At 41.0% G+C, this 24,732-nt stretch overlaps 1 protein-coding gene across 4 annotated transcripts in view; it reads left to right on the forward strand.

The window, feature by feature from the left end:
* The window catches only part of stab1 (stabilin 1), a 97,892-nt gene that overhangs the window by 48,982 nt on the left and 24,178 nt on the right, over positions 1-24,732 (forward strand). For all 4 annotated transcript variants that reach the window (XM_074687574.1, XM_074687489.1, XM_074687720.1 and 1 more), the window contains 20 exons: positions 88-189; positions 311-412; positions 1,865-1,999; positions 3,757-3,885; positions 4,064-4,117; positions 6,163-6,276; positions 6,414-6,609; positions 10,238-10,333; positions 10,485-10,530; positions 10,791-10,870; positions 12,902-13,027; positions 13,276-13,349; positions 13,539-13,610; positions 16,268-16,387; positions 16,473-16,520; positions 19,450-19,530; positions 19,630-19,776; positions 19,880-20,014; positions 20,102-20,161; positions 23,231-23,407. In XM_074687574.1, the coding sequence (XP_074543675.1) occupies positions 88-189; positions 311-412; positions 1,865-1,999; positions 3,757-3,885; positions 4,064-4,117; positions 6,163-6,276; positions 6,414-6,609; positions 10,238-10,333; positions 10,485-10,530; positions 10,791-10,870; positions 12,902-13,027; positions 13,276-13,349; positions 13,539-13,610; positions 16,268-16,387; positions 16,473-16,520; positions 19,450-19,530; positions 19,630-19,776; positions 19,880-20,014; positions 20,102-20,161; positions 23,231-23,407 (2,094 nt within the window). The remainder of the gene's footprint in view (positions 1-87; positions 190-310; positions 413-1,864; positions 2,000-3,756; positions 3,886-4,063; positions 4,118-6,162; positions 6,277-6,413; positions 6,610-10,237; positions 10,334-10,484; positions 10,531-10,790; positions 10,871-12,901; positions 13,028-13,275; positions 13,350-13,538; positions 13,611-16,267; positions 16,388-16,472; positions 16,521-19,449; positions 19,531-19,629; positions 19,777-19,879; positions 20,015-20,101; positions 20,162-23,230; positions 23,408-24,732) is intronic.

Raw genomic sequence — 24,732 nt, forward strand, 5'->3', positions numbered from 1 at the left:
GTGGTTTTTAAGTTAAAAAACAAAAAGAGAGCCAGAAATCCTCAATAAACCAAAACTGTTTTTGTTTGTTTGTCTGAATGTGGTCAGGTTCTTTATCCTCTGGTCTCAGATCTACCCCCTGATCCCCCGACCCTGATGGGCTTCCTGAACTCCTCGTCTAACTTCAGTCTTTTCAGGCAGTACGTTGAGGTGAGACAGCTTTCGCTCTGTTTGTCTACACCGTAAACAGTGTTGTTGTTACTGAGGGTCTCAGACCTCAGGGAGAGGTGTAGTCGTCCATCTTTAAACAGTCTGTGTGTTTTTTTTTCAGATGTATAACCTGTCAAATGTTTTGAAGCGTGACGTCACCATCCTGCTGCCGACAGATGATGTCATCAAGCAGCACCTCAGCGGGACCAACTCCTCCACTCTGGTAGGTCTACGCTTGTATTTAAGTCTGCTCTGTCTTAAAACTTAGATTACATCTCTGTAGTGCTGATCATCACGTTTCTTATGTTTGACCAAAAATCTTGAGCTGAAAGAAAGAAACTTAAAGTTACAGAGTTGAATCATCTGTGGGTTGGATCCTTCTCCATGTTTGAAACTTTCCAGGCTTGAGTGAACGAAGAATAAAACTGCAATTCAACCATTTCTGTGACCCATGCAAAACAGGGAAATGTCACATGGTGGTGAAAATAAAGATAAATGCAAAACATCATCAGACCAGTAGAGGGCAGTAAGAGAATAACAAAGGCCGTTGAGGACTCTAACAGCTTTAGATCCTCATTAAATCCTGATCTGATGATCTGAAGTCAAAAAAACATCTCTTAGAAAAGAGACGCCATTCGAATCCCACTACGTCATCACCTCTAATCTTTCTCTGGCTGTCATTGTCAGAGACTGTTTCTTCTCGTCCCAAGCGAACACATTTTTAAAAAGTGATGTCAGATTAGGGCGACACATTCACAGCAAACAGACACCACTACCATGGACTGCATTACATGAGTGATGAGACAGCTATGCTAGAAAAAGCTAACATGAAGCTAATGCTACAGTATCCAGAATAGAATGGAAAATACTTTATTTATCCTCGAGGGGAAATTCAGGAGGAGTCACAGCAGCAATCAAGAAAACAAAAGTAAGAAAGTGTATAGAAAGTGTAAAAAGCTCCATAAGAAAATAGATGCTGACAGCTTGTCCATCATTGTCCAGTTCAGCCAGCCTCCACCTCCACAGGGTCCAGGACTGAGCTTCTTCAGCAGTCTGTTCAGTCTCTGTCTCCTGGATCCTGTCTGCTCACAGCGGGTGAAGCTCTTCCAATGTGGCGCTGGTGTCTGCTGTTAGCTCCGTTAGCCATGTCTGTGAAAAGCATGATGCTACTCTGCCTTCTGGTATTCCCTCTGTTGCTGGGTTAGCACAGCTAGCTTGTCCATCTTATTGGAGACAGATCTTACGTTCCCAATAATGATGGATGGAAGGACAGGTCCATGTCGTCACTTCTTAGCTCATACCTGAGAACCAGCACATCGTCCTCACCTCCTTCTCCTCACCTTGTGGGGAAACATCTGGCCTTGCACCAGTTAGCATTGACATGCTACAGGCTGCTAACAGCTGATTTCACATGTAAACAATGCAGCTATGGTTACATGTAAGATCTCTATCATGGGAAATTTGTCAAACCCCTTGGTTTCAACTGAGGTCCTGGTTTGTCTTTGTTTAAAGTCAACTGAACGATTGGTGTATTTGTTGTTGTTTTTTATTGAATTAGGAGCTGTTAACTGAATTCACTATATGGGATAGATAAAGTTTTGTGTTTCTGAATGTAACATTTGACATAAAGCACTTCATCACCAGCGTCTCTTCATTTGTCTGTGACTCTGTCCAGGACCTGGATGTCCTCAAATATCACCTGATTCCCAATGAGCTGATCTTCCCTGACCACATAGCTGACGGCATGTTGAAAAGCACTCTGCTGGGCACTGAGTACCAAGTCCAGTTCCACGTAAACAGCAAAAACCAGGTAAGAACACCTGGACTATCAAAGTCATGTGCCTGCTTCTCAGACCCTGCCATTCTCGCTGTGCTCCTCATCCAAGCTGCCAATAGTCAATGCTTTTATAGGTCATGATGTCATCCTATGGTTGCTAAGTGACATATGAATGAGCTAAGGGTCGTCCTGCTCAGTGGAGATTAGTTTTGATTCTCTGATGGTAATAATTCGAATCAGAATCAGAATGAGAATCAGAATACTTTATTGATCCTTGAAGGGAAATTTCATTTCAGTTACATCCCTTCCAAGACATAGAAGAAAACAGACATGGGGAAAAACCCGAGTCTGAGGGCTCTAATTTCGTGGTGGAGCGCAGGGGGTGCAAGCCTGGCGCACCCCGCGCAGTGTTAATCTCGAGCGGCACACCGTCATGCTCTGCCAATTTGCCAATTTGGTAGACCGTCTGCGCAAAGATGTGTGTGACGGCACATCAGGGGGAGTTGACAGCGCACCAGGGGGAGGTGTCGGCAGATTCATGTTGGCGCAGTGACAATTTCCTGCCAAAAACAGAGCAGAAAGTGCGCTGAGCGCTCGGCAACTCCAACCTGGTCTATCCTCGGCGCAAAGCGGAGTGCACCCTGCACAGCTGTAATTTGGTGACAGGCGCACATGTGCGCTCACGTCAACAAAGCCTAAGAGGCAGGTTTCCAGAGTGTCAGGCACATTTTAATGCAATAAACAATCACAGCAATCACTATTTAATGTAACCGTCTGAACCAGCATATACATTTATATCTATATTAACTGTCCCGTCACATCTGATGTCAGATTAAAGCCGTTTGTCATAATGGAAAGTTAACCTGACGGCAGCTGGAAGTTTGATGCACATCTTACAATTAAACAATAAACAGCCTTAACATCTGATACTGAGTATATATCTGGCTTCTCTCATTTCATTTAATTCAAAGAAAAGAGGGAGAGAAAAGATGAAGAAAAAAAGAAACAAAATAAATTTGTGTCACTCAGGATTTACCCTTGATTTCCCATATTTCTCTGTTTTAGTCTTTATTTTTATTGTGATCTAAAAAGATGGAGGAAACTTGCCTGCAGAAAACTTGCAAAGTGCGCAGGTCACACCCTGTCTGCGCGGCGAAGGCCTGCGCAGGGCATGTGCACCTGCGCTTGCGCCTGGTCTACAAAATTAGAGCCCTGAGTGTTGACAGCCCTGCACAATCCCTCAATGATGGGCTGCTTGTCAATTACCAAAACTGCAGCCTCCGTCTTCTAAAGTTTGCAGTAAATCAGGAAATCGCAAACAGCAGAAAGCCAGATATCATAAATCCAAATATGTAGAAATCTTTGACATCTTCAACGGAAAGGATCGACAGGCATACGGTCCTCCAGGTATCCCAGGAGTCGATCGTATACCGCCGGCGGGCTCCCCTTTGCCCAGTTTCCTCGTCGAGAAAATTTGATCTATTGCGTTGGGAGACCAGCTGATCAAATCCAAGATTATAGGTTTTGGATTGGATACAAAGAGAGGCTCTGATGGTTCAGGCAGAGACAGACCAAGAGCAAGCAGGACAGATAGGAAGGAGGGAGCTAGAAGGAAGGTGTCCATCTTCGTTGAGAGCAGAAAAGAAAAGACAAGCAGACAAAGTTCAAACTTTTAATGTGAAAACAGACAGCAGCCTGCAGGAGCTGAAAAGTTTGAGTTTTACTGCCAGTACTGAAATATCTGAGATAAAAAAGCTTTGTTTTTTTTGTCTCCTCCTGTTTCCCTGCAGACAGCTGTAAACGAAGTCCCTCTCGATGGCAGTCACATCAACGCTGAGGAGGGAATCATCATCATCGTCCCTCAGGTCCTTAAAATCCAACGCAACAGATGTGGGAAAGAGGTCCTCATTAGGGGCATGGTAAGTATGGAAGGAGTGATGGGTTAAAGGGTGGCTGGATGGAGAGCAGAGTAAAAGATGGATGGATAGAAGGAGGAGAGGTACGCGGGGTCCACACTCAGCCAGTAGATGTGTAACACAACACATAGATGAATGTTTACAGGGCTGCATCTGTTCATCTCTCTGTCTTTGTCTCCAGGGACGTTGTTCAGACTGTGAAGGAGTGCCCAGATGTTCGTTCGGATACAAACCAGTAAGAAAGCCTCGTCTAATCAGGTCTAACAGGGTCTTCTGTTTTTATTAACATTTCACTCAATGCCTCAACTGTTGGGGAATTGGGGACGTATCATTAAAATTAAAAGGAAAAGAGCTTGCTTTGTTCCAGATACATGGTGTTAAAAAGTATTGATTTTATTTATTTATTTATTTATTTATTTTTATGCACTACCATTCAATAGTTATTAAACAGCCCAGTTTACCATTCTTTTTAAGTCAAGCAGTTCTAGTCCAATGAACAGCTTGAAATGCTTCAAAGAAAGTGTTGAACTGACAGAGGTTAAAAAAGATGGAGTTGCACAAAACTGAAAAATAATGAACATTTCATAGTTCTACAAAAAGTTAGCGCTCCCAGTTCCTCCAGGAGTCCAAAGTTTTCGTGATTCTTTCCAACCGTCCCTGTGTATAAAAGTAGAACTGAACACAGTGTGGGACCAGACCCTCATGGTGAGCATTATTGATCTATAGAAAGTTGTGAATTCTCTAAAAACGAGCAGGAAAAAACAGTTTATAACGAAAAAGAGGCAGAGCATCAGAACATTTCTAGAAAGAGGTCTTTGCTCCAGAAAAATGAAGTCAAAGAAAGTCAAAGTTAGCTCAGTGAGGAGAGTTTCCTTTAGCATCCAGAGACACTCACACACTGGGACTGGAGACTCAAACATCAAATTCTGATGCGTTCAGGAATTCTGGCGACATTTTAGGGTTCTGGAAACGTTACATTGCTTGAGTAACATTCTAGAATCTTGGTAATAATTTAGAATCTTGGAAGCAATCTATAATTTTGGCCACATTTGAGAATTCTGAAACAGTTCCCAAATTCTGGTGTTATTTGAGAATTATAGAAAATTTTAGAATTCTTGTGACATTCTAGAATTCTGGGGTCTGTGTAGAATTATACTATTCTAGAAATCCAGCAACACTCTACAAATATGGTAACATTATAAAAACTTAGATTCCTTAACTGTGGTGTTATTTGAGAATATTAACAAAATCTTAGAATTTTGATATAATTCCGGAATTCTTGCATCACTGTAGAAACAAAGCAACATTCTATAATTTTGGTTACATTTTAGAACTTGGAAATGGTTTCGTAACTACAGTGTCATTTGAGAACAATACTGACATCCTAGAATTTTGGTATCATTCTGGGTTTCTGCTATTAGTCCAGAAAACAAGCAACATTCTTAATTCTGGAAACATTTTAGAATGCTGGAGTAGTTCCTTAAATCTGGAGTCATTTGAGAGCTATATTAAATATCAAGAATTCTGGGAACATTCTAGGATATCTGTCATATTCAAGAATTCTGGGGTCAGATTTATGCTCCTATTCCAGAAAGCAAGCATTATTCTATAATTCTAGTAATAATTACAGATCTTTAAATTATTTGAGAATCCTGGAAAAATTCCACAATCCAGTTACATTTTAGAATTCTGACAGTAATCCACAATTCTGGTATCATTCAGGACTTCTAGACTTTTGCTTTGATTATAGAATCCTTCTTAAATTCTGAAATTTTCCTGGCATCCCATAAGTCTGGAAATATTCCAGAATTTTGGTGGCATTCAAAAAATCTTGAAAATGGTTTCGAATTCTGGTGATGTTCTAGAAACAAAGCACTTTTCTTTAAAGTCTGGTAACATTTTAAAACTCAGAAATGGTCTAGTATTTCTGGTGTCATTCAAGAATTAAATGAAAATTTTAGAATTCTTGTGACAGTGTAGAACCTTGTGACAGTCTAGAATCCTGGGGTCAGTGTAGAATTAGGATAGTATCCTAGAAATCCAGCAACATGCTAGAATTCTACTGATAATCAAAGATCCTTGAAACATTTGAGAATCCTGGAAAATTCCACAATTCTCATGACTCTGAAGTTCTAGAACTCTCCTGGGATTCTAGAAATCTGGAAATATTCCAGAATTTGGATCTTCAGTGTAGTGAATTATCTCAACTTTTTCTTTCACTGAATGTCCATCCATGTGTGTAGAGTTGTGTTTGACTTCCTGTTATCTGTCTTCATGTAGACCAGACAAAATTTTCCACCCAAAATGCGAAGCAACTGTAGCTACATGAAGCGAATCAGAACCCTCAGGCTGTATGTGCCCGGCTGTTCCATCGACTGTATTAAGACAACCAAGGTCAGCATCAGCATTCATACGTCACCGCCTGCTCTTCTATAACTACTGTAAATTATCCTCTATGCTGTGGTTTGGGCTCTGTGGCAGGTTAGCTCAGAGATGTGCTGATAATAACAATCACCTTTCCCGTCCGGCAGGATCACACATGTTGCCCTGGTTACTACGGCCACGAGTGTTACAAATGCCCAGGAGAGGAGGGCAGCTGGTGCTCCAATCACGGGACTTGTCTGGACGGTGTCTCTGGCAGTGGGGAGTGCCACTGCTATGAGGGTTTCCATGGCACTACGTGTGAGGACTGTGAGCCAGGACGATACGGAGTCAACTGCTCCTCTAGTAAGAAACACACACACTCACGAAGGAGACACAAAATCTCACGTGGTACTGGAGGATCATTATCAGGTTGGAAGAGGAGCTTCAAAATGAAGAAACAGGAGCGAGAGACAAAAAAATTGTGAGTAGGTAATTTATCGAAGACACAGAATGATCCTCGAAATGATCCTCAAAGCGTCACTGCAGCCCAAAAAAGGCAAGACGACATCTGAGGAGACGAACTTTAAAGAACTGTAACTCCTTTATCGTTTAAGAAGATTCAAACAGCCCCATAAAAAAGCTTTACAGTGATATCCAGGGTATTACCGTACAGTACATAGGAGTCCAGGTGCGGAAACGTTCCAATCATAAGCAATAATTAAAGCAAGCTGTTCTCATTACCGTAACTCTTCAACTTTAAGTGCAAGAGAAAAATCCAAATGGTTCCTAAAAGAAGAGATGAGCTTTGCAGACGTGATCTCTGACTCTTTTAAAGACAAATACATACTTGGATTTTGCAAGGGAGCATCAAACATTGAAGTGTGGAAGAAAGTTGTAGTCCCTGACAAAGAAAACGCAACCCAGGAGGTTTTCAGTCAGTTTAATGATTTTGTCCAGGAGTGTACGCTCAGCTTGTATAACATAGTCCTGCCACAAGGAGGCATTGTTTGACCAGATGGATCACGTAAGCTGAAAAAATGGGTGTAGGCTAATATTCATACACAGATCGGCATTTATCAATCTGGAGGATACACTTAAGTTCAACACCAGGTCTGAGTTTGTTTACTGGGAAATTCATCTGTGGCAATATTTAAAAAGTTGAATCAAATACCACTAAAAATGTATCTAAAACTTTTCTTCTACCACTCTGTGAAATACTTTGCATATAAAAGGGAAGCGTGTAAATCCATAGCACTCTATTGATTTACTAAACAGCTGCTTGTTAAAAAAAAAGACATTCACTTACAAGAGATCACTTAACTGTGCACTTCTGGGCCAGACTACAAAAAGACCATAAGTACAGTGACTTTAAACCATTTTGGGTTACGAGTCTGCTGCCTGGATGTTGTAATTATCCCTATCTGAACCGGTGCAGCTGCAAGTAGAGGGCACTGATTGTAAAGTTGTACACAATGCAAATAACAACATTTCTCCAATTTTAGATCTAAAACTTCACTTTTTCCACAGATTGGGTGAAATATTTGTGAACTATATTTGTCAAATATTATGTATAAATGTTGAATGTTTTATCTAAATACAAAGATTTGCAAATATTTGCTAAAATTTATAAATATGAAGTCAAGATTTCTAAATCTTGAGGTACAACTTCGAAATATTTAGCTAACATGCAAATTCACACTCCCGCCTGCCAGAAGTACCGAAATAAAAGTTCAAGCGATCCCGTCAAGCTCAAGATTTTATAATATCTAGTCAAGATTTATAAATCTTGAGTAGATATTAAGAAATCTTAGCAAATATTTAGAAATCTTTGCTAAAGATTTATAAATCTTATATAAATATTTAGTCTTAGCTAAACTCTGACATCAAACTCTGATGACATTCAAGAATTCTGGTGAATATTTAGGTTCTGGAAATGTTACATTAATTAAGCATCATTCTAGAAAATTGGTAATAATTTAGAATTTAGAAGCAATCTAACATTCCAGAATTCTGGTGTCATTCGTGAATTATAAGAAAATTCTAGAATTCGTGCATCGTTCTAGAATAACCTTGTGACTTTCTAAAATTCTGGGTTCTGTGAAGAACTATGATATTATTCTAGAAATCCAGCAACATTCTGGAATTCTGGCAGCATTATAAAATCTTTGAAATGCTTCCTTAACTGTAGTGTTATTTGAGAATATTATTGAAATCCTAGAATTATGATATCATTCTGGAATTCTTGCATCATTCTAGAAATAAAGCAACATTCTATAATTTTGGTTATATTTTAGAACTTGGAAATGGTTCCGTAATTTAAGTGTCATTTAAGAATAATACTGCCATCCAACAATTTTGGTATCATGCTGGGTTTCTGGTATTATTCCAGAAAACAAGCAACACTCTTAATTCTGGAAACATTTTAGAATGCTGGAGTAGTTCCGTAAATCTTTAAGAAATCTTGACGAGATATTTAGAAATCTTAGCAAATAATTAGAAACCTTTGCTCAAGATTTATAAACCTTTGATAAAAATATAGTCTTAGCTAAACTCTGACATCAAATTCTGATGATGTTCAAGAATTCAGGTGACATTTTAGGGTTCTAGAAATGTTACATTAATTAAGTTACATTCTAGAATCTTGGTAATAATTTAGAATCTTGAAAGAAATCTACAATTGTGGTAACATTCCAGAGTTCTGAAACAGTTCCCCAATTCTAGAGACATTCCAGATTTATATGAAAATTTTAGAATTCTTGTGGCATTTTAAAACCGTGTGACTTTCTAGAATTTCGGGTTCAGTGAAGAATTATGATACTATTCTAGAAATTCAGCAACACTCTAGAATTCTGGCAGCATTATAAAATCTTTGAAATGCTTCCTTAACTGTAGTGTCATTTGAGAATTATATTGAAATCCTAGAATTTTTATAGCATTCTGGAATTCCTGTGTCATTCTAGAAATAAAGCAACATTCTATAATTTTGGTTACCTTTAAGAAATTGTTAATGGTTCCCTAACTATAGTGTGATTCAAAAATAATACTGACATCTTAGAATTTTGGCATCATTCTGGGTTTGTGGTATTATTCCAGAAAACAAGCAACATTCTTAATTCTGGAAACATTTTAGAATGCTGGAGTGGTTCCTTAAATCTTTTAGAAATCTTGACTAGGTATTTAAAATTCTTGGCAAATATTTAGAAATCTTTGCTAAAGATTTATAAATCTTTGATAAATATTTAGTCTTAGTTAAAAATTTAGAATGAAACTGAAGGTTTGGAATCGAAGGTTAATATTTAGAATCAGGACATTCTTTTATAACATTTATAAATAATATTCAACATTTATTTACATTATTTGACAGATATCTTTTACAAATATTTCTTTAAATCCGCAGAAAAGTGATTTTGTGGAGAAACGTCGTTATATGTCTTGTGCATCTTTACAATCAGCGCCCCACACGCAGGTTCCTCTGTCACTTATCAGAGCCTGTAGATGCTCCACGTACTGCTCAGTTTGTCACATGACGTCGCTGGCAGCCACAATGGTTTCTTTGTCAACGTGGTTTTTCTGACGCCACTTTTCTTGCTGCAAACAACGAACCTTCACTTCCCTTCCCTTCTGTTGCCGTGGAGTCCATCTCCAGCACGGAGAAGCCTCTTTTTTCCATGATGTGTCCCTCCATTCAAGATTGATTAACGAGGGCCCGAGTGAGGCGCAGGATGCAAAGAGGTCGAATTAAGCCCCTTGATTTTTCAAAGGTGTTGTTTGTGTCACATAAATCAGCTCCTCCCCTCCTCTCAGGAGCCAGGTGCGCCTGCAGGCAGGAGGAGTTTCATGGTATACACTTCTGATCTCAGCTTTACTCCCTAAAAACATTAGGCTCCGGCCTGAGCATGGATGGAGGTTTTATGCACTGACTAAAGCTCCTTTCAAAGTGTGTATGCAGTGAATACACACCCCTATGTGTGTGTTTCTGTGTGAATTACAGAGTGTGCGTGTGCTCACGGGAAGTGTCAGGACGGTCTTGCAGGAAGTGGCAAGTGTGTGTGTTATAAGGGTTGGAAAGGAGCGTCCTGTGCTGTAGGTAAGACACACACACACACACACACACACACACACACACACACACACACACACACACACACACTGTGACTGTGACTGCCATCTTTTTCTTGCATCGACTGAAATCTTTGTGTGTGTGTGTGTGTGTGTGTGTGTGTGTGTGTGTGACTCAGAGATCAAGGATGATGCCTGTCAGGGAGCGTGTGATGAGAACGCCAAGTAAGTCCTCCTGCTGCGTGAACTCAGAAACCTGCCGCCACGGCGAGCAGGATGAGCCGAGCAATCAGTCAACACGTCTCCACCTGAGCGCTTTGACACAAAGGAGTCAGACACTTCAGATTTAATGATCTGCTGGCGTGTTTGATCGATCAGTTGGTTTTTGTTTCTAGTCTTCTGGTCCAAACGGTTAAATGTAGGACGCCTGCTGCTCTTTGCTGCATTAGAAACATGAAATCTAACAGTTTGTTTCTCTGCTGCAGCTGCATCACAGGACCAAAGGGTACGGCTGCTGTGTGTCTGTGCATGGCAGGATACGAAGGCAATGGAACCCACTGCAAAGGTAAAAAGGCCCTCACACACACACACACAGGCTGACACACACAGACCCACACACAGAATCTCACACATACAAGAGTCACACACACAGACTTACACACAGAGAATCACACACACACACAAGCTCACACACAGACTCACACACACAAACTCACACACACTAACAAACACCTTTAGAAAAATGAAGAGACCACTGCAAGCAGGGCTGTAAGAGCTTCTAGAGACAAGCAGGGCCCCCAAAGGCAGGCAGGATTTCTTGAGGAAGGTAAGGCAAGCAGGGCCCCCAAAGGCAGGCACAGCAGGCAGGCCTTCTAGAGGCAAGCAGGGTAGGCAGGATTTCTAGACGCAGGCAAGGCAAGCAGGACTCCCAAAAGCGGGCAGAGCAGGCCTTCTGGAGGCAAGCAGGGCAAGTAGGGCTCCCAAAGGCAGATAGGGCAGACAGGGCTCCCAAAGGCAGGCAGGGCCTCCAGAAGCGGGCAGGGCTTTTTGAGGCAGGCAGGGCGAGCAGGACTCCCAATTGCAGGCAGGGCAGTGAGAGCTTCTAGAGACAGGCAAGGCAAGCAGGGCTGCCAAAGGCAGGCAGGACTTTTTGAGGAAGGCAAGGCAAGCAGGGCCCCCAATGGCAGACAAGGCTTCTTGAGGAAAGTAAGGCAAGCAGGGCCCCCAAAGGCAGGCACAGCAGGCCGGCCTTCTAGAGGCCAGCAGGGTAGGCAGGATTTTTTGAGGCAGGCAAGGCAGGGCAAGCAGGACTCCCAAAAGTGGGCAGGGCAGGCAGGCAGGCCTTTTAGAGGCAGGCAGGGCGGACCGGGCTTCCAGAAGCAGGCAGGCCTTCTAGAGGCAAGCAGGGTAGGCAGGATTTCTAGAGGCAGGCAATGCAAGTGGGACTCCCAAAAGTGGGCATTACAGGCAGGCCTTTTAGAGGCAAGCAGGGCAGGCAGGGCTCCCAGAGGCAGGCAGGGCAGTTAGAGCTTTTAGAGAGAGGCAGAGCAGACAGGCCTCCCAAAGGCAGGCAAGGCAGGCAGGCCATCTAGAGGCAAGCAGGGCAAGTAGGGCTCCCAAAGGCAGATAGGGCAGGCAGGGCTCCCAAAGTCAGGCTTGGCAGGCAGGGCTTCCAGAAGCAGGCAGGGCTTTTTGAGGCAGGCAGGGCGAGCAGGACTCCCAATTGCTGGCAGGGCAGTTAGAGCTTCTAGAGACAAGCAGGGCAAACAGGGCTTCCAAAGGCAGGCAGGACTTCTTGAGGAAGGTAAGGCAAGCAGCCCCCCCAAAGGCAGGCACGGCAGGCAGGCCTTCTAGAGGCAAGCAGGGTAGGCAGGATTTCTAGAGGCAGGCACGGCAAGCAGGACTCCCAAAAGCGGGCAGGGCAGTTAAATTTTCCAGAGGCAGGGCTTTCAAAAGTCTTTAATCAGTGAGATGCAAAAAAGATCTAGGCTGAGGTTTGACAAGGACCAAAAAGACTTCTTTCTCTGATGAGTCCAGTTTGCAGTTCTCCCTAACAGCTGGTGAAGTAATGGTTAAATGGAGACCTGGAGAGGCCCACAGGCCACAGGGTCCCACACCCACTGTGAAGAAGCAGTCATTAAATCAGCCATGAACAAGAACATCCTGGAAGAAAAGCTGCCTCTCTCTGCTTGAACCATGTTCCCTGACTCCGAGGATGGATCCATGACACACAGCTCAGTCATCAAGGTGTGGACGAAGGAGCAGCAGATCAAGATCCAGCACAGTCTTTAGATCTGAACCCCATTAAAAACCTCTGGACCGTGATCCAGAAGAAGATGGAGGGTCATATTCCATCAAATAAAGCTGATCTGCTTGAGTTTTTCTTCAAATGATTATACGGTTTATCATTTTCTGCCTATAAATGGTCAAGATGACAATATTCTTATTTGAAAACTGGAAGGAATCTGTAAAACCTATAACCTATAGCTATAAAAAGTAATGTCAGAGGAAATTTCGCAGTGGTCTCTTCATTTTCTTCAGCTGTTTGTCCTCTGTTTTTGAAAACATGTTGATGGGTTTACTCTTCTTCTCTCAGAGCTGGATTTGTGCAGCATGTCTAACGGTGGATGCTCAAAGTTTGCTATCTGCACCAAGGTGTCGGCAGGTGAAAGGACCTGCACCTGTAGAGATGGATACACTGGAGACGGAGTCGTCTGCCTGGGTTTGAAATCTTATTTTATCTCCTATTGTCTGAAACATGCTACATGATTCAGAAGTCACAGTCTTTTTAATGTTTTTACACGTGCATAGTATAAAGAAGTGGATATGTTTTGAATGTGGTTGTAGGAAATAATCAGATAGCTCAGAAACAGTTTTAATAGAGACAGAAAAACCTGGACTGATCCTCTGGAAAACGTCAGACTCAGGGGCTCAGTCCATCTTCACGTCTCTTTCCTCGTCTGCTCACAGAGATCGACGGCTGCCTGGTGAAAAACGGAGGCTGCCACCAGTCAGCAGATTGCATCAGATCAGGTCCAAACATTGTAAGTCAGCTCTGTTCTGTTGCTCTGCAGTCAGATTAACGTCATGTGGATGAGGGTCACGTAGCATCCAGAGGGTGGATTAAACCTTTTATTAGCGTGCTGCTCTCTGGGTTTAGACTTTATGGAGGAAACGCTCCTCCTAAACATCTGACCAGCTGTTCCCTGTCTTCTCTTTGTGGTCGTCTGCAGACTTCCTGTGTGTGTCGGATGGGCTTTCAGGGATCAGGTCGGTTCTGCTACCCGGTCAACCCCTGCAGAAATGTAAGCATACGTGTCATCTTCAGTCACTCTTTCCTGATTAATCCAAAAACATGTTTTCAACGCTGAACTGGCATCAACTAATCCAAGGGTATCTGAAAACTACACTGGTTTAAACAGGTGCTCAATCAAAGCCAACTCTTTCTCCTCACTGGAAAGACACATTAGGGGTCAGCTGACTTGTGAGCTCCTAGGGGGCGCTGATTGTAAAGTTACACATGCTGCAAATAACAACATTTCTCCCCATGTAGCTCTAAAACATCACTTTTTCTGCAGATTTCGAGAAATATGTGTGAAATATATTGGTCCAATATTATATACAAATGTTGAATGTTCTATCTAATTGTTGAATGGTATTTATAAATGTTATAAATGAATGTCCTGATTCTGAATATTTAGCTACGTTTCTAAACAATTAGTTTTGTTCTAAATATTAAGCTAAAACTAAATATTTATCAAAGATTAATAAATCTCGAGCGAAGATTTCTAAAAATGAAGTTAAGGTTTCTAAATCTTGAACTACAATTTCCGAATATTTAGCTTGTATCCAAATTCACACCAAAGTAAAAGTTGGAGGAAGCGATTTTGAGAAAGTCAAGCCCTACTTCTTCGATGTCGGCCACAGGATCTTCAACAGCGCCATCACAGCACTTGGTACGTTCATTTTTTTAACGGCTAATTTAGTCGACTGTGCAGGCGGGAGTGTGAATTTGCACATACGCTAAATATTTAGAAAGCGTACCTCAAGATTTATATATCTTGACTTCATATTTAGAAATCTTTGCTCAAGATTTAGAAATTTTTGCTTGATATTGAGAAAAAGTTTTTTTATAATGTTACAAAAATTCTAGAATGTTGCTGGTTTTCTAGAATAGTATCATATTTCTACACTGACCCCAGGGTTCTAGAATGTCACTCTGTGACATACTTTGCTTATGAAAGGGCAGCAGGAGCTGTCAGCTGATTTCCTCTTATAACGAACGCCTGGTTCCTTTATTGATTTACTAAACAGCTGCTTGTTTAGAAAAAACAACATTCACTTACATGAGATCACATAACTGTGCACTTCTGGGCCAGACTACAAAAGACCACAAGTAAAGAGAGTATAAACCATTTTGGGTCACTAGTCTGCTGCCTGGATGTTGTAATTATCCTTCTCTGCATCAGACGCAGCTGCAGGTAGGGGGCGCTGATTGTAAAGTTGCACACACTGCGAATAACATTTCTCTTCATTTAGATCTAAAATATCACTTTTTCTGCATAATTAGAGAAATATTTGTGAAATATATTTGTCAAATATTATATATAAATGTTGACTGTTTTATCTAAATACAAAGATTTCTTGATATTTGCTAGATATCTTTGCTAATATTTGCTAAAATTTATAAATATGAAGTCAAGATTTCTTAGTCTTGAGGTACAATTTCTAAATATTTGGCTAACATCCAAATTCACACTCATGCCCGCCGGAAGTAAAAAAACAAACATTTAAGTGATCCAGCCAAGCACATTTTGAGAAAGTCAAACACAGCTGACTGAATCAGCCGTTAGAGAATAAACACACTCAAAGTTTTTATAATGTTACAAGAGCAGAGTTCTAGAATGTCACAAGGTTCTAGAATGTCGCAAGAATTCTAAAATTTTCATATAATTCTCCAGTGACACAAGAATTGGGGAACTGTTTCAGAATTCTGGAATGCTAAATATTTTGAATCAGGACATTAATTCATAACCTTTATAAATAACATTTGGCATCACAGCACTTGGTATGTTTATTTTCAAACGGCTGATTTAGCCGGCTGTGTTTGACTTTCTCAAAACCCGCTTGGCTGGATCACTTCCTCAAACTAATGTTTTCGTACTTCCGGCGGGCAGAAGTGTGTATTTGCATGTTAGCTAGATATTTACATTCATAACATTTATAACTAACATTCGACATTTATGTATATTATTTGAAAAATATAATTTACAAATATTTCTCTTAATCTGCAGAAAAAGTGATGTTTTAGAGCTAAATGTGGATAAATGTCGTTATTTGTAGTGTGTGAAACTGTACAATCGGCGCCCCATAAGCTTGTGGCTCAGAATTTAAAAATCCAAGCGGTCAGGTTTAAATCCTGACATTCCTCGCAAACACAGACTTAGATATTTTTAATCCTGAGCTCTGAATGTGACGCCAAACTTGGTACCTGAAGTTGAGTATAAGTATTCCTCTGTTTCTCTGCGTAGATCTGTTTTTAAATGTCAGAATAAAACTGAACATTTAGTTTTAGATCTGCCAGAGAGTGAGGGAACCCATAGTGAGCTCCTCTGAGCTTCAGATTTCAGGATTCAGAGCAGAGACTCTCTGACGTTACCTCTGTCACAGCAGCAGATGAAGTTTCTGCTGACGGTATTTCAGGATCAGTGCAGATGAAAGTGTTTGAGGTGAACCTGGAGCGTAGCGTCATCTTCGGCTGTACTTCACGGCCCCCCGGTGAGGTGACTCCTGCTGGAGGAGTCTTCTTCAGGAGGCGCAGACAAAACTCTGCTCATCTGAATTCCCTCTGAATCAGCACAGGACATCACACTTTCACCACGACAGAGCTCATATTTTTTGGTTACTTCTGAGTGTGTGTGTGTGTGTGTGTGTATGTGTGTGTGTGTGTGTGTGTTTGCAGAACAATGGCGGCTGCAGTAAGTACGCGCGCTGTGAGTATCTCACCATGGGTCAGAGAAACTGCACTTGCCTCAGAGGTCACATCGGCGATGGCTTTGAATGTCGGGGATCCACCAACAATGTGAGTCACATGACCTCTGACCTTTAACCTCTGCCCTCCTCCTCTCCCCTCCCCCTCACAGATAACTCTGTTTTCTCTCCTCCAGGAGATCCACAGACAACCAGAAAACTCCTTCTTTCGTCTGATGCTGAGTGTGAGTCATTTTGATTTTATCAATTTGGTGCTTTTTGTCAAAACTTTCTGAGTGATCCTGAAATAATCTCACTTTTACACGTTTGCCAGTTGATAATCCACGATTTAAAATGAGATTATTAGGGCGAAAACATGGGTTAAGGCACATTTCTCCTCCCTTTACATATGAAAATGTAAATTTTTTTTTTCTTCGGAGAGTCTTATTTTTTCTTGACTCTACCTCCTGTCATATTTTACAATCCCTGAAAAAATACATAAGAACAGCAGCTGTCAATCATCAGTAAACGTTACATAAAACCTCGTTTTTAACCTCGTATAACTAATGAAAACGAAACTTCTTAGAAAAACAGGACTTAAATACAAGACAGACAAATAATATCTTCAAATCACCACAACAATCAGACATGAGAAACATTTCTACCAGGTGTATTATTTTTTAAAGTTTGACCACAGCCCATCTGGAATGACTGGGGAGATGGATTTTTTGACTTATACTGCAGCCAGCCACCAGGGGGAGCAGTGTTTGTGGCAACTTCACTTCGAGCTGAGCGAGATGGCGTCCACTTATTTTACAGTTATGGTTGTAACAGCAACCCTGCCCCCACTTTAGTGAGACATGAAGAAGAAATATCAACAGTGATTTATTTAACAGCCTCACCACCTCCAACGCTGTCTCTGTTTTTGTCTTTTATGTTCGAGCTACATCAGCAACACCTCCTCCACAGTCGCCATGTTTGTTTCTGAGTTTGTTGTTGTCACAAACTTTTGACTCTAAGCTGCCCCTCCTGGTGGATGAAATGGTTAACAGCAACGCCAACATAAACGGGAAAGACGGAAAGATGTATGTGAGCAGTTTGACAGACGTATATATTTTCGTACGTAAATGGAGGGTAAATGTGCCTTAACCCGTGTTTTAGCCCTGATAATCTCATTTTAAACTGGTGGTACTGCTCCTATTGCTTATAAGCTTTATAGAAACGTGCAGAAATACAGACAAATTGACGCAGACAGAAAGCTGGGTTATGTGTTTAAAGTTGAGCATAAACGGGTCTTTAAGCTGTTTGTGATAACGTGTATTACAACCCGCTGCATTACTGATTCTGGCCACAGGTGTCACTGTAGTCAAGGCCAAACAGACAGTCCTCACAGAGACTTAAAAACGCTCTGTGACGACTGTACTGGGATCAAGACTCCATTTCCCATGAGCACAATCACCCATTGTAGCAAAGACATGACTTTTATTAAGGCGCTTTCCAAACACATTAACGGGTCTAAACCTGAGATATCCCAGCTCACAGTGGGGGCAGACAGAGATTGGTTTATTTCCCTTTTTGAACAGAAATCTGCTGAAAGTGCAGCCGACAAACTGAACTCAAAGGGGCTGTGAGGAGTTTCTGGATATATGCCTGACCGTTATCCACACTTCAAAATGAGATTATCAGGGTCAATATTACTGGTTACAGGTTATTTCAAACTGCTTCTTTGTAGCTTCCTGATCAGGTCGAGCAGGACCAGATTTATTTACAGCACGTCTAGGTCTTAATGACAACACCACACCAACTGATGAAGTTTAGTAGAGAGTAGAGAGATCTGAGTTTTTCTCTGCTGAAAACAATTTCTGTGATTAATTTGATAACACTTTTCTTTAGAGGTCTGCAAATTTTATCACATTTAGGTAATAATTAGACAAAGTTTTTTCTTATTTCTTTAAAATTAGCACATAACTTCTTTAAAATAATGACCTAATGTATGTCACAAGTCAAAATAGGTAGGTTACTGTTTTTTCCAGTTTCTTTGAAATTTACTCCAAATTTCAAGGTAAGAAAGTGACGATTAGCAATTGATTGATTTGAAATTAAATCACAACCCACCACAAATTATTTTTTAAGGCGCATCCCAACATTTCTGCTATTTCCAGAGAAGCAGGTGATAAATAACTGCTTATTCTTGAAAACAGAAGTTAGGTTCATTGTTCCCTCTGATATTTACCTTTGAAATGTTCAGTAATAATACTTTAATTTCCCAATAAGCAGTTGAAAGTTAGCTATTTGTTATTTAATTTCACCAAGATCTTTAGTACCCAGTTTGTTGATCTGCATAACTGAGATCAGATGTAAAATGATAAACTTTATGATCAGGCCTATAATGTTTTACATGATACAACTGAAGGCTTCAGGTGTGATATTCACCAAGAGTGGGGTTGGAAATTGGTCTTACCTGATTGTGATAGACACTGCGAGTACAGACGCACTGCAAAACAGGATCTGGCCAGAAGTTACGTGTTAATTTTCACCAAATTCTCGTGAAATTTCGGGGATAATTTCAAAGAAAAAAACTTTGTCTAATTATTACCAAAGTGTGTTGAAATTTGCGGATCTCTAAAGTAATGTGTTAGTGAAAATCTTGTTGTGATGGTGGACACTGGAGCCTTACTGTCAGACAGAAATAGGACAGAAGAGCAGAAGAAAGAGAAACAGAAGAGAGATAGAGCACGAGCTAAAGGCTAAACACAAGAGCTAATCTGTTTGTGCTAATGTTGATTCCAACCCACAGTCAGCAGTTATTCTGCAGTGGTCTGTTCAAACTTGAGAGTCTATAAATAAAATGAAGAGTGAGGTTACGTTAGCTCTGATTGGTTGATGACTGGCAGGACATAACCAGGATTCACTAATGTTACACATTACAGACACGTCTCAGAGGATCAGGCTGCCGATAGCGCTACATTTAGCCAGCTACTGACATACGGCACAAACTTATGTTTGCTTGTTATCACGCTTTAAAAAACAAAAACTTTGTCACAAAACAAACACACGTCTGGTTAAAGTCACATCTTTACGACAGTGTGTGTGAGATTCGGGCCAGAAGGTGGCGCTGCAGTCAAATTAAACAGCAGCTTTAAACTGGTAACACGTTTTGTTTTCGTCTGGCAGAAGTCAAACAGTCGTTCTCTGGTTGGTGATGGACCGTTCACTGTCTTTGTCCCTGATTACCAAAACAACAACGACTCCACCGTGAGTGAAACTTCATCATCTAACAGGACAGTATTAATGCTATGGTTACGGAAAAGAAAAATATCAAAAGTGTGTGTTTGTGGATGTGTGTGTGGGCAGTTAGAGGAGTGGGGAAACTACGGTCGTATCGATGAACTGACCCGCTACCACATCGTCACCTGTGAGACTCTGACCCTGAGCGACCTGAAAACCACCTCGACCGTCGTCTCCACATCAGGAGGAAGACTTCACTTCAGCTTTCAGAATGTAACACACACTCTCACAAACACACACACACACACACACTTTCACACACTTTCACACATTCACGCTGGATCAGGTTGAAGCGTAAAGCTCTCTGTCCTTACAGGGTTCAGTCTGGATCAACAACGTCTCGAGGATCGTGGAGAGCGACTACACCACATCAAACGGGGTCATTCACCGCGTCGACAAGATGTTGACGCCCTACAAGCTGCGCGACAAAGGCAACCTCACCTCTCGCAAAGTGCGCAGAGTTTGATCACAGAGAATGAAAAAGTAAAGATCTCTGATTTGACAACATTAAGTGACCTCTCTCTGTCGCTTTGTTTAGATGAACTTCACCACAGCGGCTGAGTTTTACGGCTACACCCGCTTCTACAAACTCATAGAGGTAAACACTGCAGCAGTGGTCTGTTCAGACTTGAGATTATGGAGCTGTTATTGTAGCTTAGTTATTTGTGTGTGTGTGTGTAAATGCATCCACAACTACGTAAACTGATCCACAAATGTGTAAAATATTGACAAATGCACTAATGCACAAATCTACAAATGTGTGCACAAATTCACGAATGTATCCAAAACCAACAAATGTGTAGACTGATAAGCAAAAGTGTAAAATATTTGAAAATGTTTTTTACACATCCTCAATTGTGTGCAAAAATCCAAAATTTGTGCATAAATCCACAAATGTGTGCACAGTGGTGGTGATTGCTCTAAGACTGCAAGGGAAGCTCAGCTTCCCCTAAAATGTCCCTAAAAAGTGGTGATATGTTCTGCTGTGTGAACATTTCATTGATAAATCTGAGCTAGAATTCCTTCATCTTTTGTTCAGAATCAGCTCCTATCACAGGTAACTGGCTCCACCTCCTTCTCATTCATCCCCGCAGCGTCTCAGCGCTTTAACACAGTCGGACGCTGAGCGTCTTCTGACTTCAGCGGGGAAGTGTAGAGTGGGTTGTTCCACTGTGGAAACTGGATGGTCATTGGATAAACGCTGGGCTTTGTCCCGCCCATCGGACGCTCAGCGTCTCTGGGGGTCTATGAGGCAGTGGGCTGGCCTGGACGCTGGGCTTCTGCATGATGATTGGATGATCTGTCTGAGGCTGAATCCCTTTTTGATTGACAGTGAAATGAGCCAGTCAGAGATCTTGAAGTATAACCCTCCACCAGAGCATCTTCTGAGTTTTACAGTCACTTGTTCTGGACTGATCGGGAGGTTTTATCGATCCCCAGTGAGTTTACCTTTCTTAAAAATGATGAGCGTTGTGTTTAAAGATTCTCTCTCTTTTCACCAATAAGCAGCTACAGCTACAGCTGTGGAGCTTCTCCTCCTGTCACTCACACTTACAGCCTGTCGTAGTCTCACGTAGCAGCTCCAGTTGCTGACAAGCTGACACAGAGGGTAGAATTTACCTTTAAATAAATAAACAAATTTATGATGAAGGCTGGAAAAAAATGAGCTTCTCCTCCTTGACTGACCAGCAGCTGCCACTGGTTTACAGATCCACAAATCCATCAAAGTGAGCATGAATCCACAAATGTGTAAAGTAATTCACAAATGCATCCAAAACACACAAATCTCTAAACTGATTTGCAGATATGTAAAATATTAAAAAATCTGAGCACAAATCCATAAATGTGTGCAAAAACCTTAAATTCATGCACAAATTCACCAATGTGAATACTGATGTGCAAATAAATATCTAGTCTCAAATGGCTGAAAGGTGTAAGTGTTTTTCTGCAAGACCTGAAAATACACACAAATCATTGGTTACAACTGAGGCAGGCCTCCTGATTGGCTGCCTGTGTTCATGTGACGTTTGCTACGGTTCAAGTGTTTTGAAAAGGAAAGGGAAAATCTGTCTGTAAAAGGTGGGTTAGTTTGCCCTGAGCGCAGGCTGCCAGGTGGAGCTATCGTTGTAGCAATAATAAGTATCATTGTAAATATTTTACGCATTTATGGCTCAGTAATTTTTCAGCAATACTTTACTTCCTTGCTTTGCATCCTGGGAAAAGTTGTCTTGAACAAAGAAAAGTCACATCAAAAAGAAGATTAAATGCACGCCTCGGTCAGAGTCACATCTTTACGTAAGTGGGTAAAGGTGCTCCAGAAAAGCACTACCGATTTCAGCCACAGGTGTCACTGCAGTCAACGCCAGAGGGATAGTCCTCACAGAGACTTTAAATGACGTCTAACTAACCATTCACACAGTGAAAAACACATTTAAAACTTTTCTGACACCTCCTGCTTTGGTCCTAAAAAGTTGGAAGGATCATGAGGCCCCGCTTTCCTGTATTCAAACTGAAAATCAAGATCAAGAGTTTTTGTCCTTCTGCTCCACAGGAGGTTTCCGTCCTCCCTGAACTCGCCTTAGGTGACCTGTGCTATCATTTGACAGGTGTTTGGCTCTGAATAAGCAGTTATATTCCATTTTATAGACCAGGTCCCAAAGTTGGGAGTCATTAAATGCATTTCAAATCCAAAAAACTATATAAAAAAATGCACATTTCATTCATTATTGTAAAAATATAACTACAAAAAGAGAATACATTTGATATAAAAGCATGCGAAAAGTAGGTGTTTGATTTTTTTTCTGTGTTGAAGACATTCAAGGTGACAAAACCAGGATAACAGCAGCATCAGGCAGATTCATACAGGAATACGTGACCATACATGATAATAAAGTATAATAACACACTTATACTCATCAGATAAATTCAGTATTCAGTATTCAGTAGACTTTAGCTGGGGAAAACAATACCAATTCTGACCACAGGTGTCACTGCAGTCAACGCCAAACAGATAGCACCTTTAAAAAGCTCATCTCCTTCTTAAGTCTCTGTGATAAACAAACACAATACGTAAGATTTTGAAGTATGAACACATTTAATGATAACTAAATGATAAATCATGACGTGTTCTTTGACTTAGCACCTGGTTTGGCTCTGGGTCTTTGTAAACCAGGAGGAGGATCTTAAATCAGACGAGCAGCTGAACCAGGACTGATGCTCCTTTGTCCGTATTCAGCGGCTAAGATTTACGAGCTGAACTCTCCGTGTGTTTGGTTTGTGGTGAGGCTTGTAAAGACGTCTGACGAGGAGCGTTTAAAGCATGAAATGAAGTCATGAATCAGTGCAACCCCTCCACTCCTCACACATCCACACGTCCTCCTCTAACACCTACCTCTCCTCGTCTCTCACATCTTTTTATCACGACTTCCAGCAGCCGCCCACAACTGTTCCTCTGCTCTCATCACCTCTTTCTTATCAACTCTAACAACAAGAGAAGCTGCAGGAACAGACTTTAACCCTTTAAGACTTTTCTGGACCTGGTTTGTGAAGAAAAGTGGATTTGGAGAAATGATTTAAAGTTGGTTTCCAAAGATTAAACAAACAGGATCTGTGAAAAATAAACAATCCTGGCTGGTTTTTGATAATCTGTTTGTTTCTTTGCACGCAGGATGCAGGTTTAATCCCCGAGCTCCAGAGAAGCCTCCACCAGCCGTTCACCATGTTCTGGCCCACAAACCAAGCCCTGGATGCCCTGCCGGCTGAGAGACAGCGCTGGCTCTCCAGTCCAGACAATCAGGAACTGCTGGCTGCGACAGTGAAGGCTCACATCATACGTAGCTCCAAGGTAACGCCAACGCCCACAAAACTCTTCGATCTTAAGGCTTAGAAAGAATCTAAAGGTTTTTCTCCTATAAGAAGGTCCAAAACTTTAAGTTCAGAGTAAAAAAAATCCTGAATCAAGCCAGTGAGGTAGGAAAAAAAGTAACTGCGATACACCACTAGACCAGCAGAGGGCAGTAAGACAATGACACCATGATGCAAAAATGACACCATGGAAGAAAACTGGACCTAAAAAAAACCTAAGCTATAAGCTGTGTCCCAATTCAGGGATTGCAGACCACAAAGGCTGAATTTAAAGACCGATTACGCCACAGCAGTCTGTCTAAGGCTGTCACATTCGAAGGACGGTTTCGATGAATCCTTCTTAGCCTCACGTATCCCAAAATTCATTGCGGGTGAATACCAAAAATGATGGACATGGCCAAATACCAGAAGGAGTCCAGTTTTATCTAGATGTGAAGAATTTCTGGCAACAAATGTGTGATTGTATTCTAAAACACTAAAGAAGATTTTGTTTTACTGAGGATAAATGTGTTTAGGCTCTTTCTAAGTAACAAACTGAGGAAAAACAGTGCTTTGTTATAAATCTTATCATTATAGAAAAATTCTACGTTGATAAATATACATTTTTTGGGGAAAGAAACTTCATTGTTTTTTACGTTTTTTTTTTTACAGGGAATTCAAACAATATATTTAATCAATTCAGTATTCTAAAAAGCAATTAAAAGAATAATTTATCTAGTTATTTTTTATTTATTTATTGATTTGATATATTTTATTTTGTTATTTTTTCTGGATCCAACACCCCTCTTGTGCTTTTTAAAATGTTGAAAGTGAACGTTGTTGCTTAACTCTTACATGTAAATTGTGGTTCAATAGAGGGATTATTTGTTTATCAACAACGGGGTGCAGAAACACTGCAGAGTATAATGGTTTGTCAACTGACATAAAGGAGTTAACCACCAAAAAACACATTTTTAAACTAAATATCATCACTTTTTACAGATGGTAAACGGCTCCCAGGTTTTTGAAATAGCAGTGAGTGAACAGAGTGGACAGATATTAGGCAGACAGACCTTTTTTTTTTTTAGCGGAGAAATCCAGCGTGTACCCAGGGAGCAATTAAAACACACAACTGTCACTCGATGCTCATGACTACATTATCTGTGGACACTTACCAGACTGTGACAGACCAGGACGTAAACATGTGTCAATAAATCAGAAACCCTCCCAGACCAAAAAAAGCACACAGACTGCTGAGTCTGAGACCAGGTTTATAATAAAAGAACCAGAAAACTACGTCCAGAGTTAATTATTCACCCACAGACG

The sequence above is a fragment of the Halichoeres trimaculatus genome, unplaced genomic scaffold (genome assembly GCF_033239565.1).
Source record: "Halichoeres trimaculatus isolate MK-OKI-2021-1 unplaced genomic scaffold, fHalTri1.1 fHalTri1_scaffold_1, whole genome shotgun sequence".
NCBI lineage: Eukaryota > Metazoa > Chordata > Actinopteri > Labriformes > Labridae > Halichoeres > Halichoeres trimaculatus.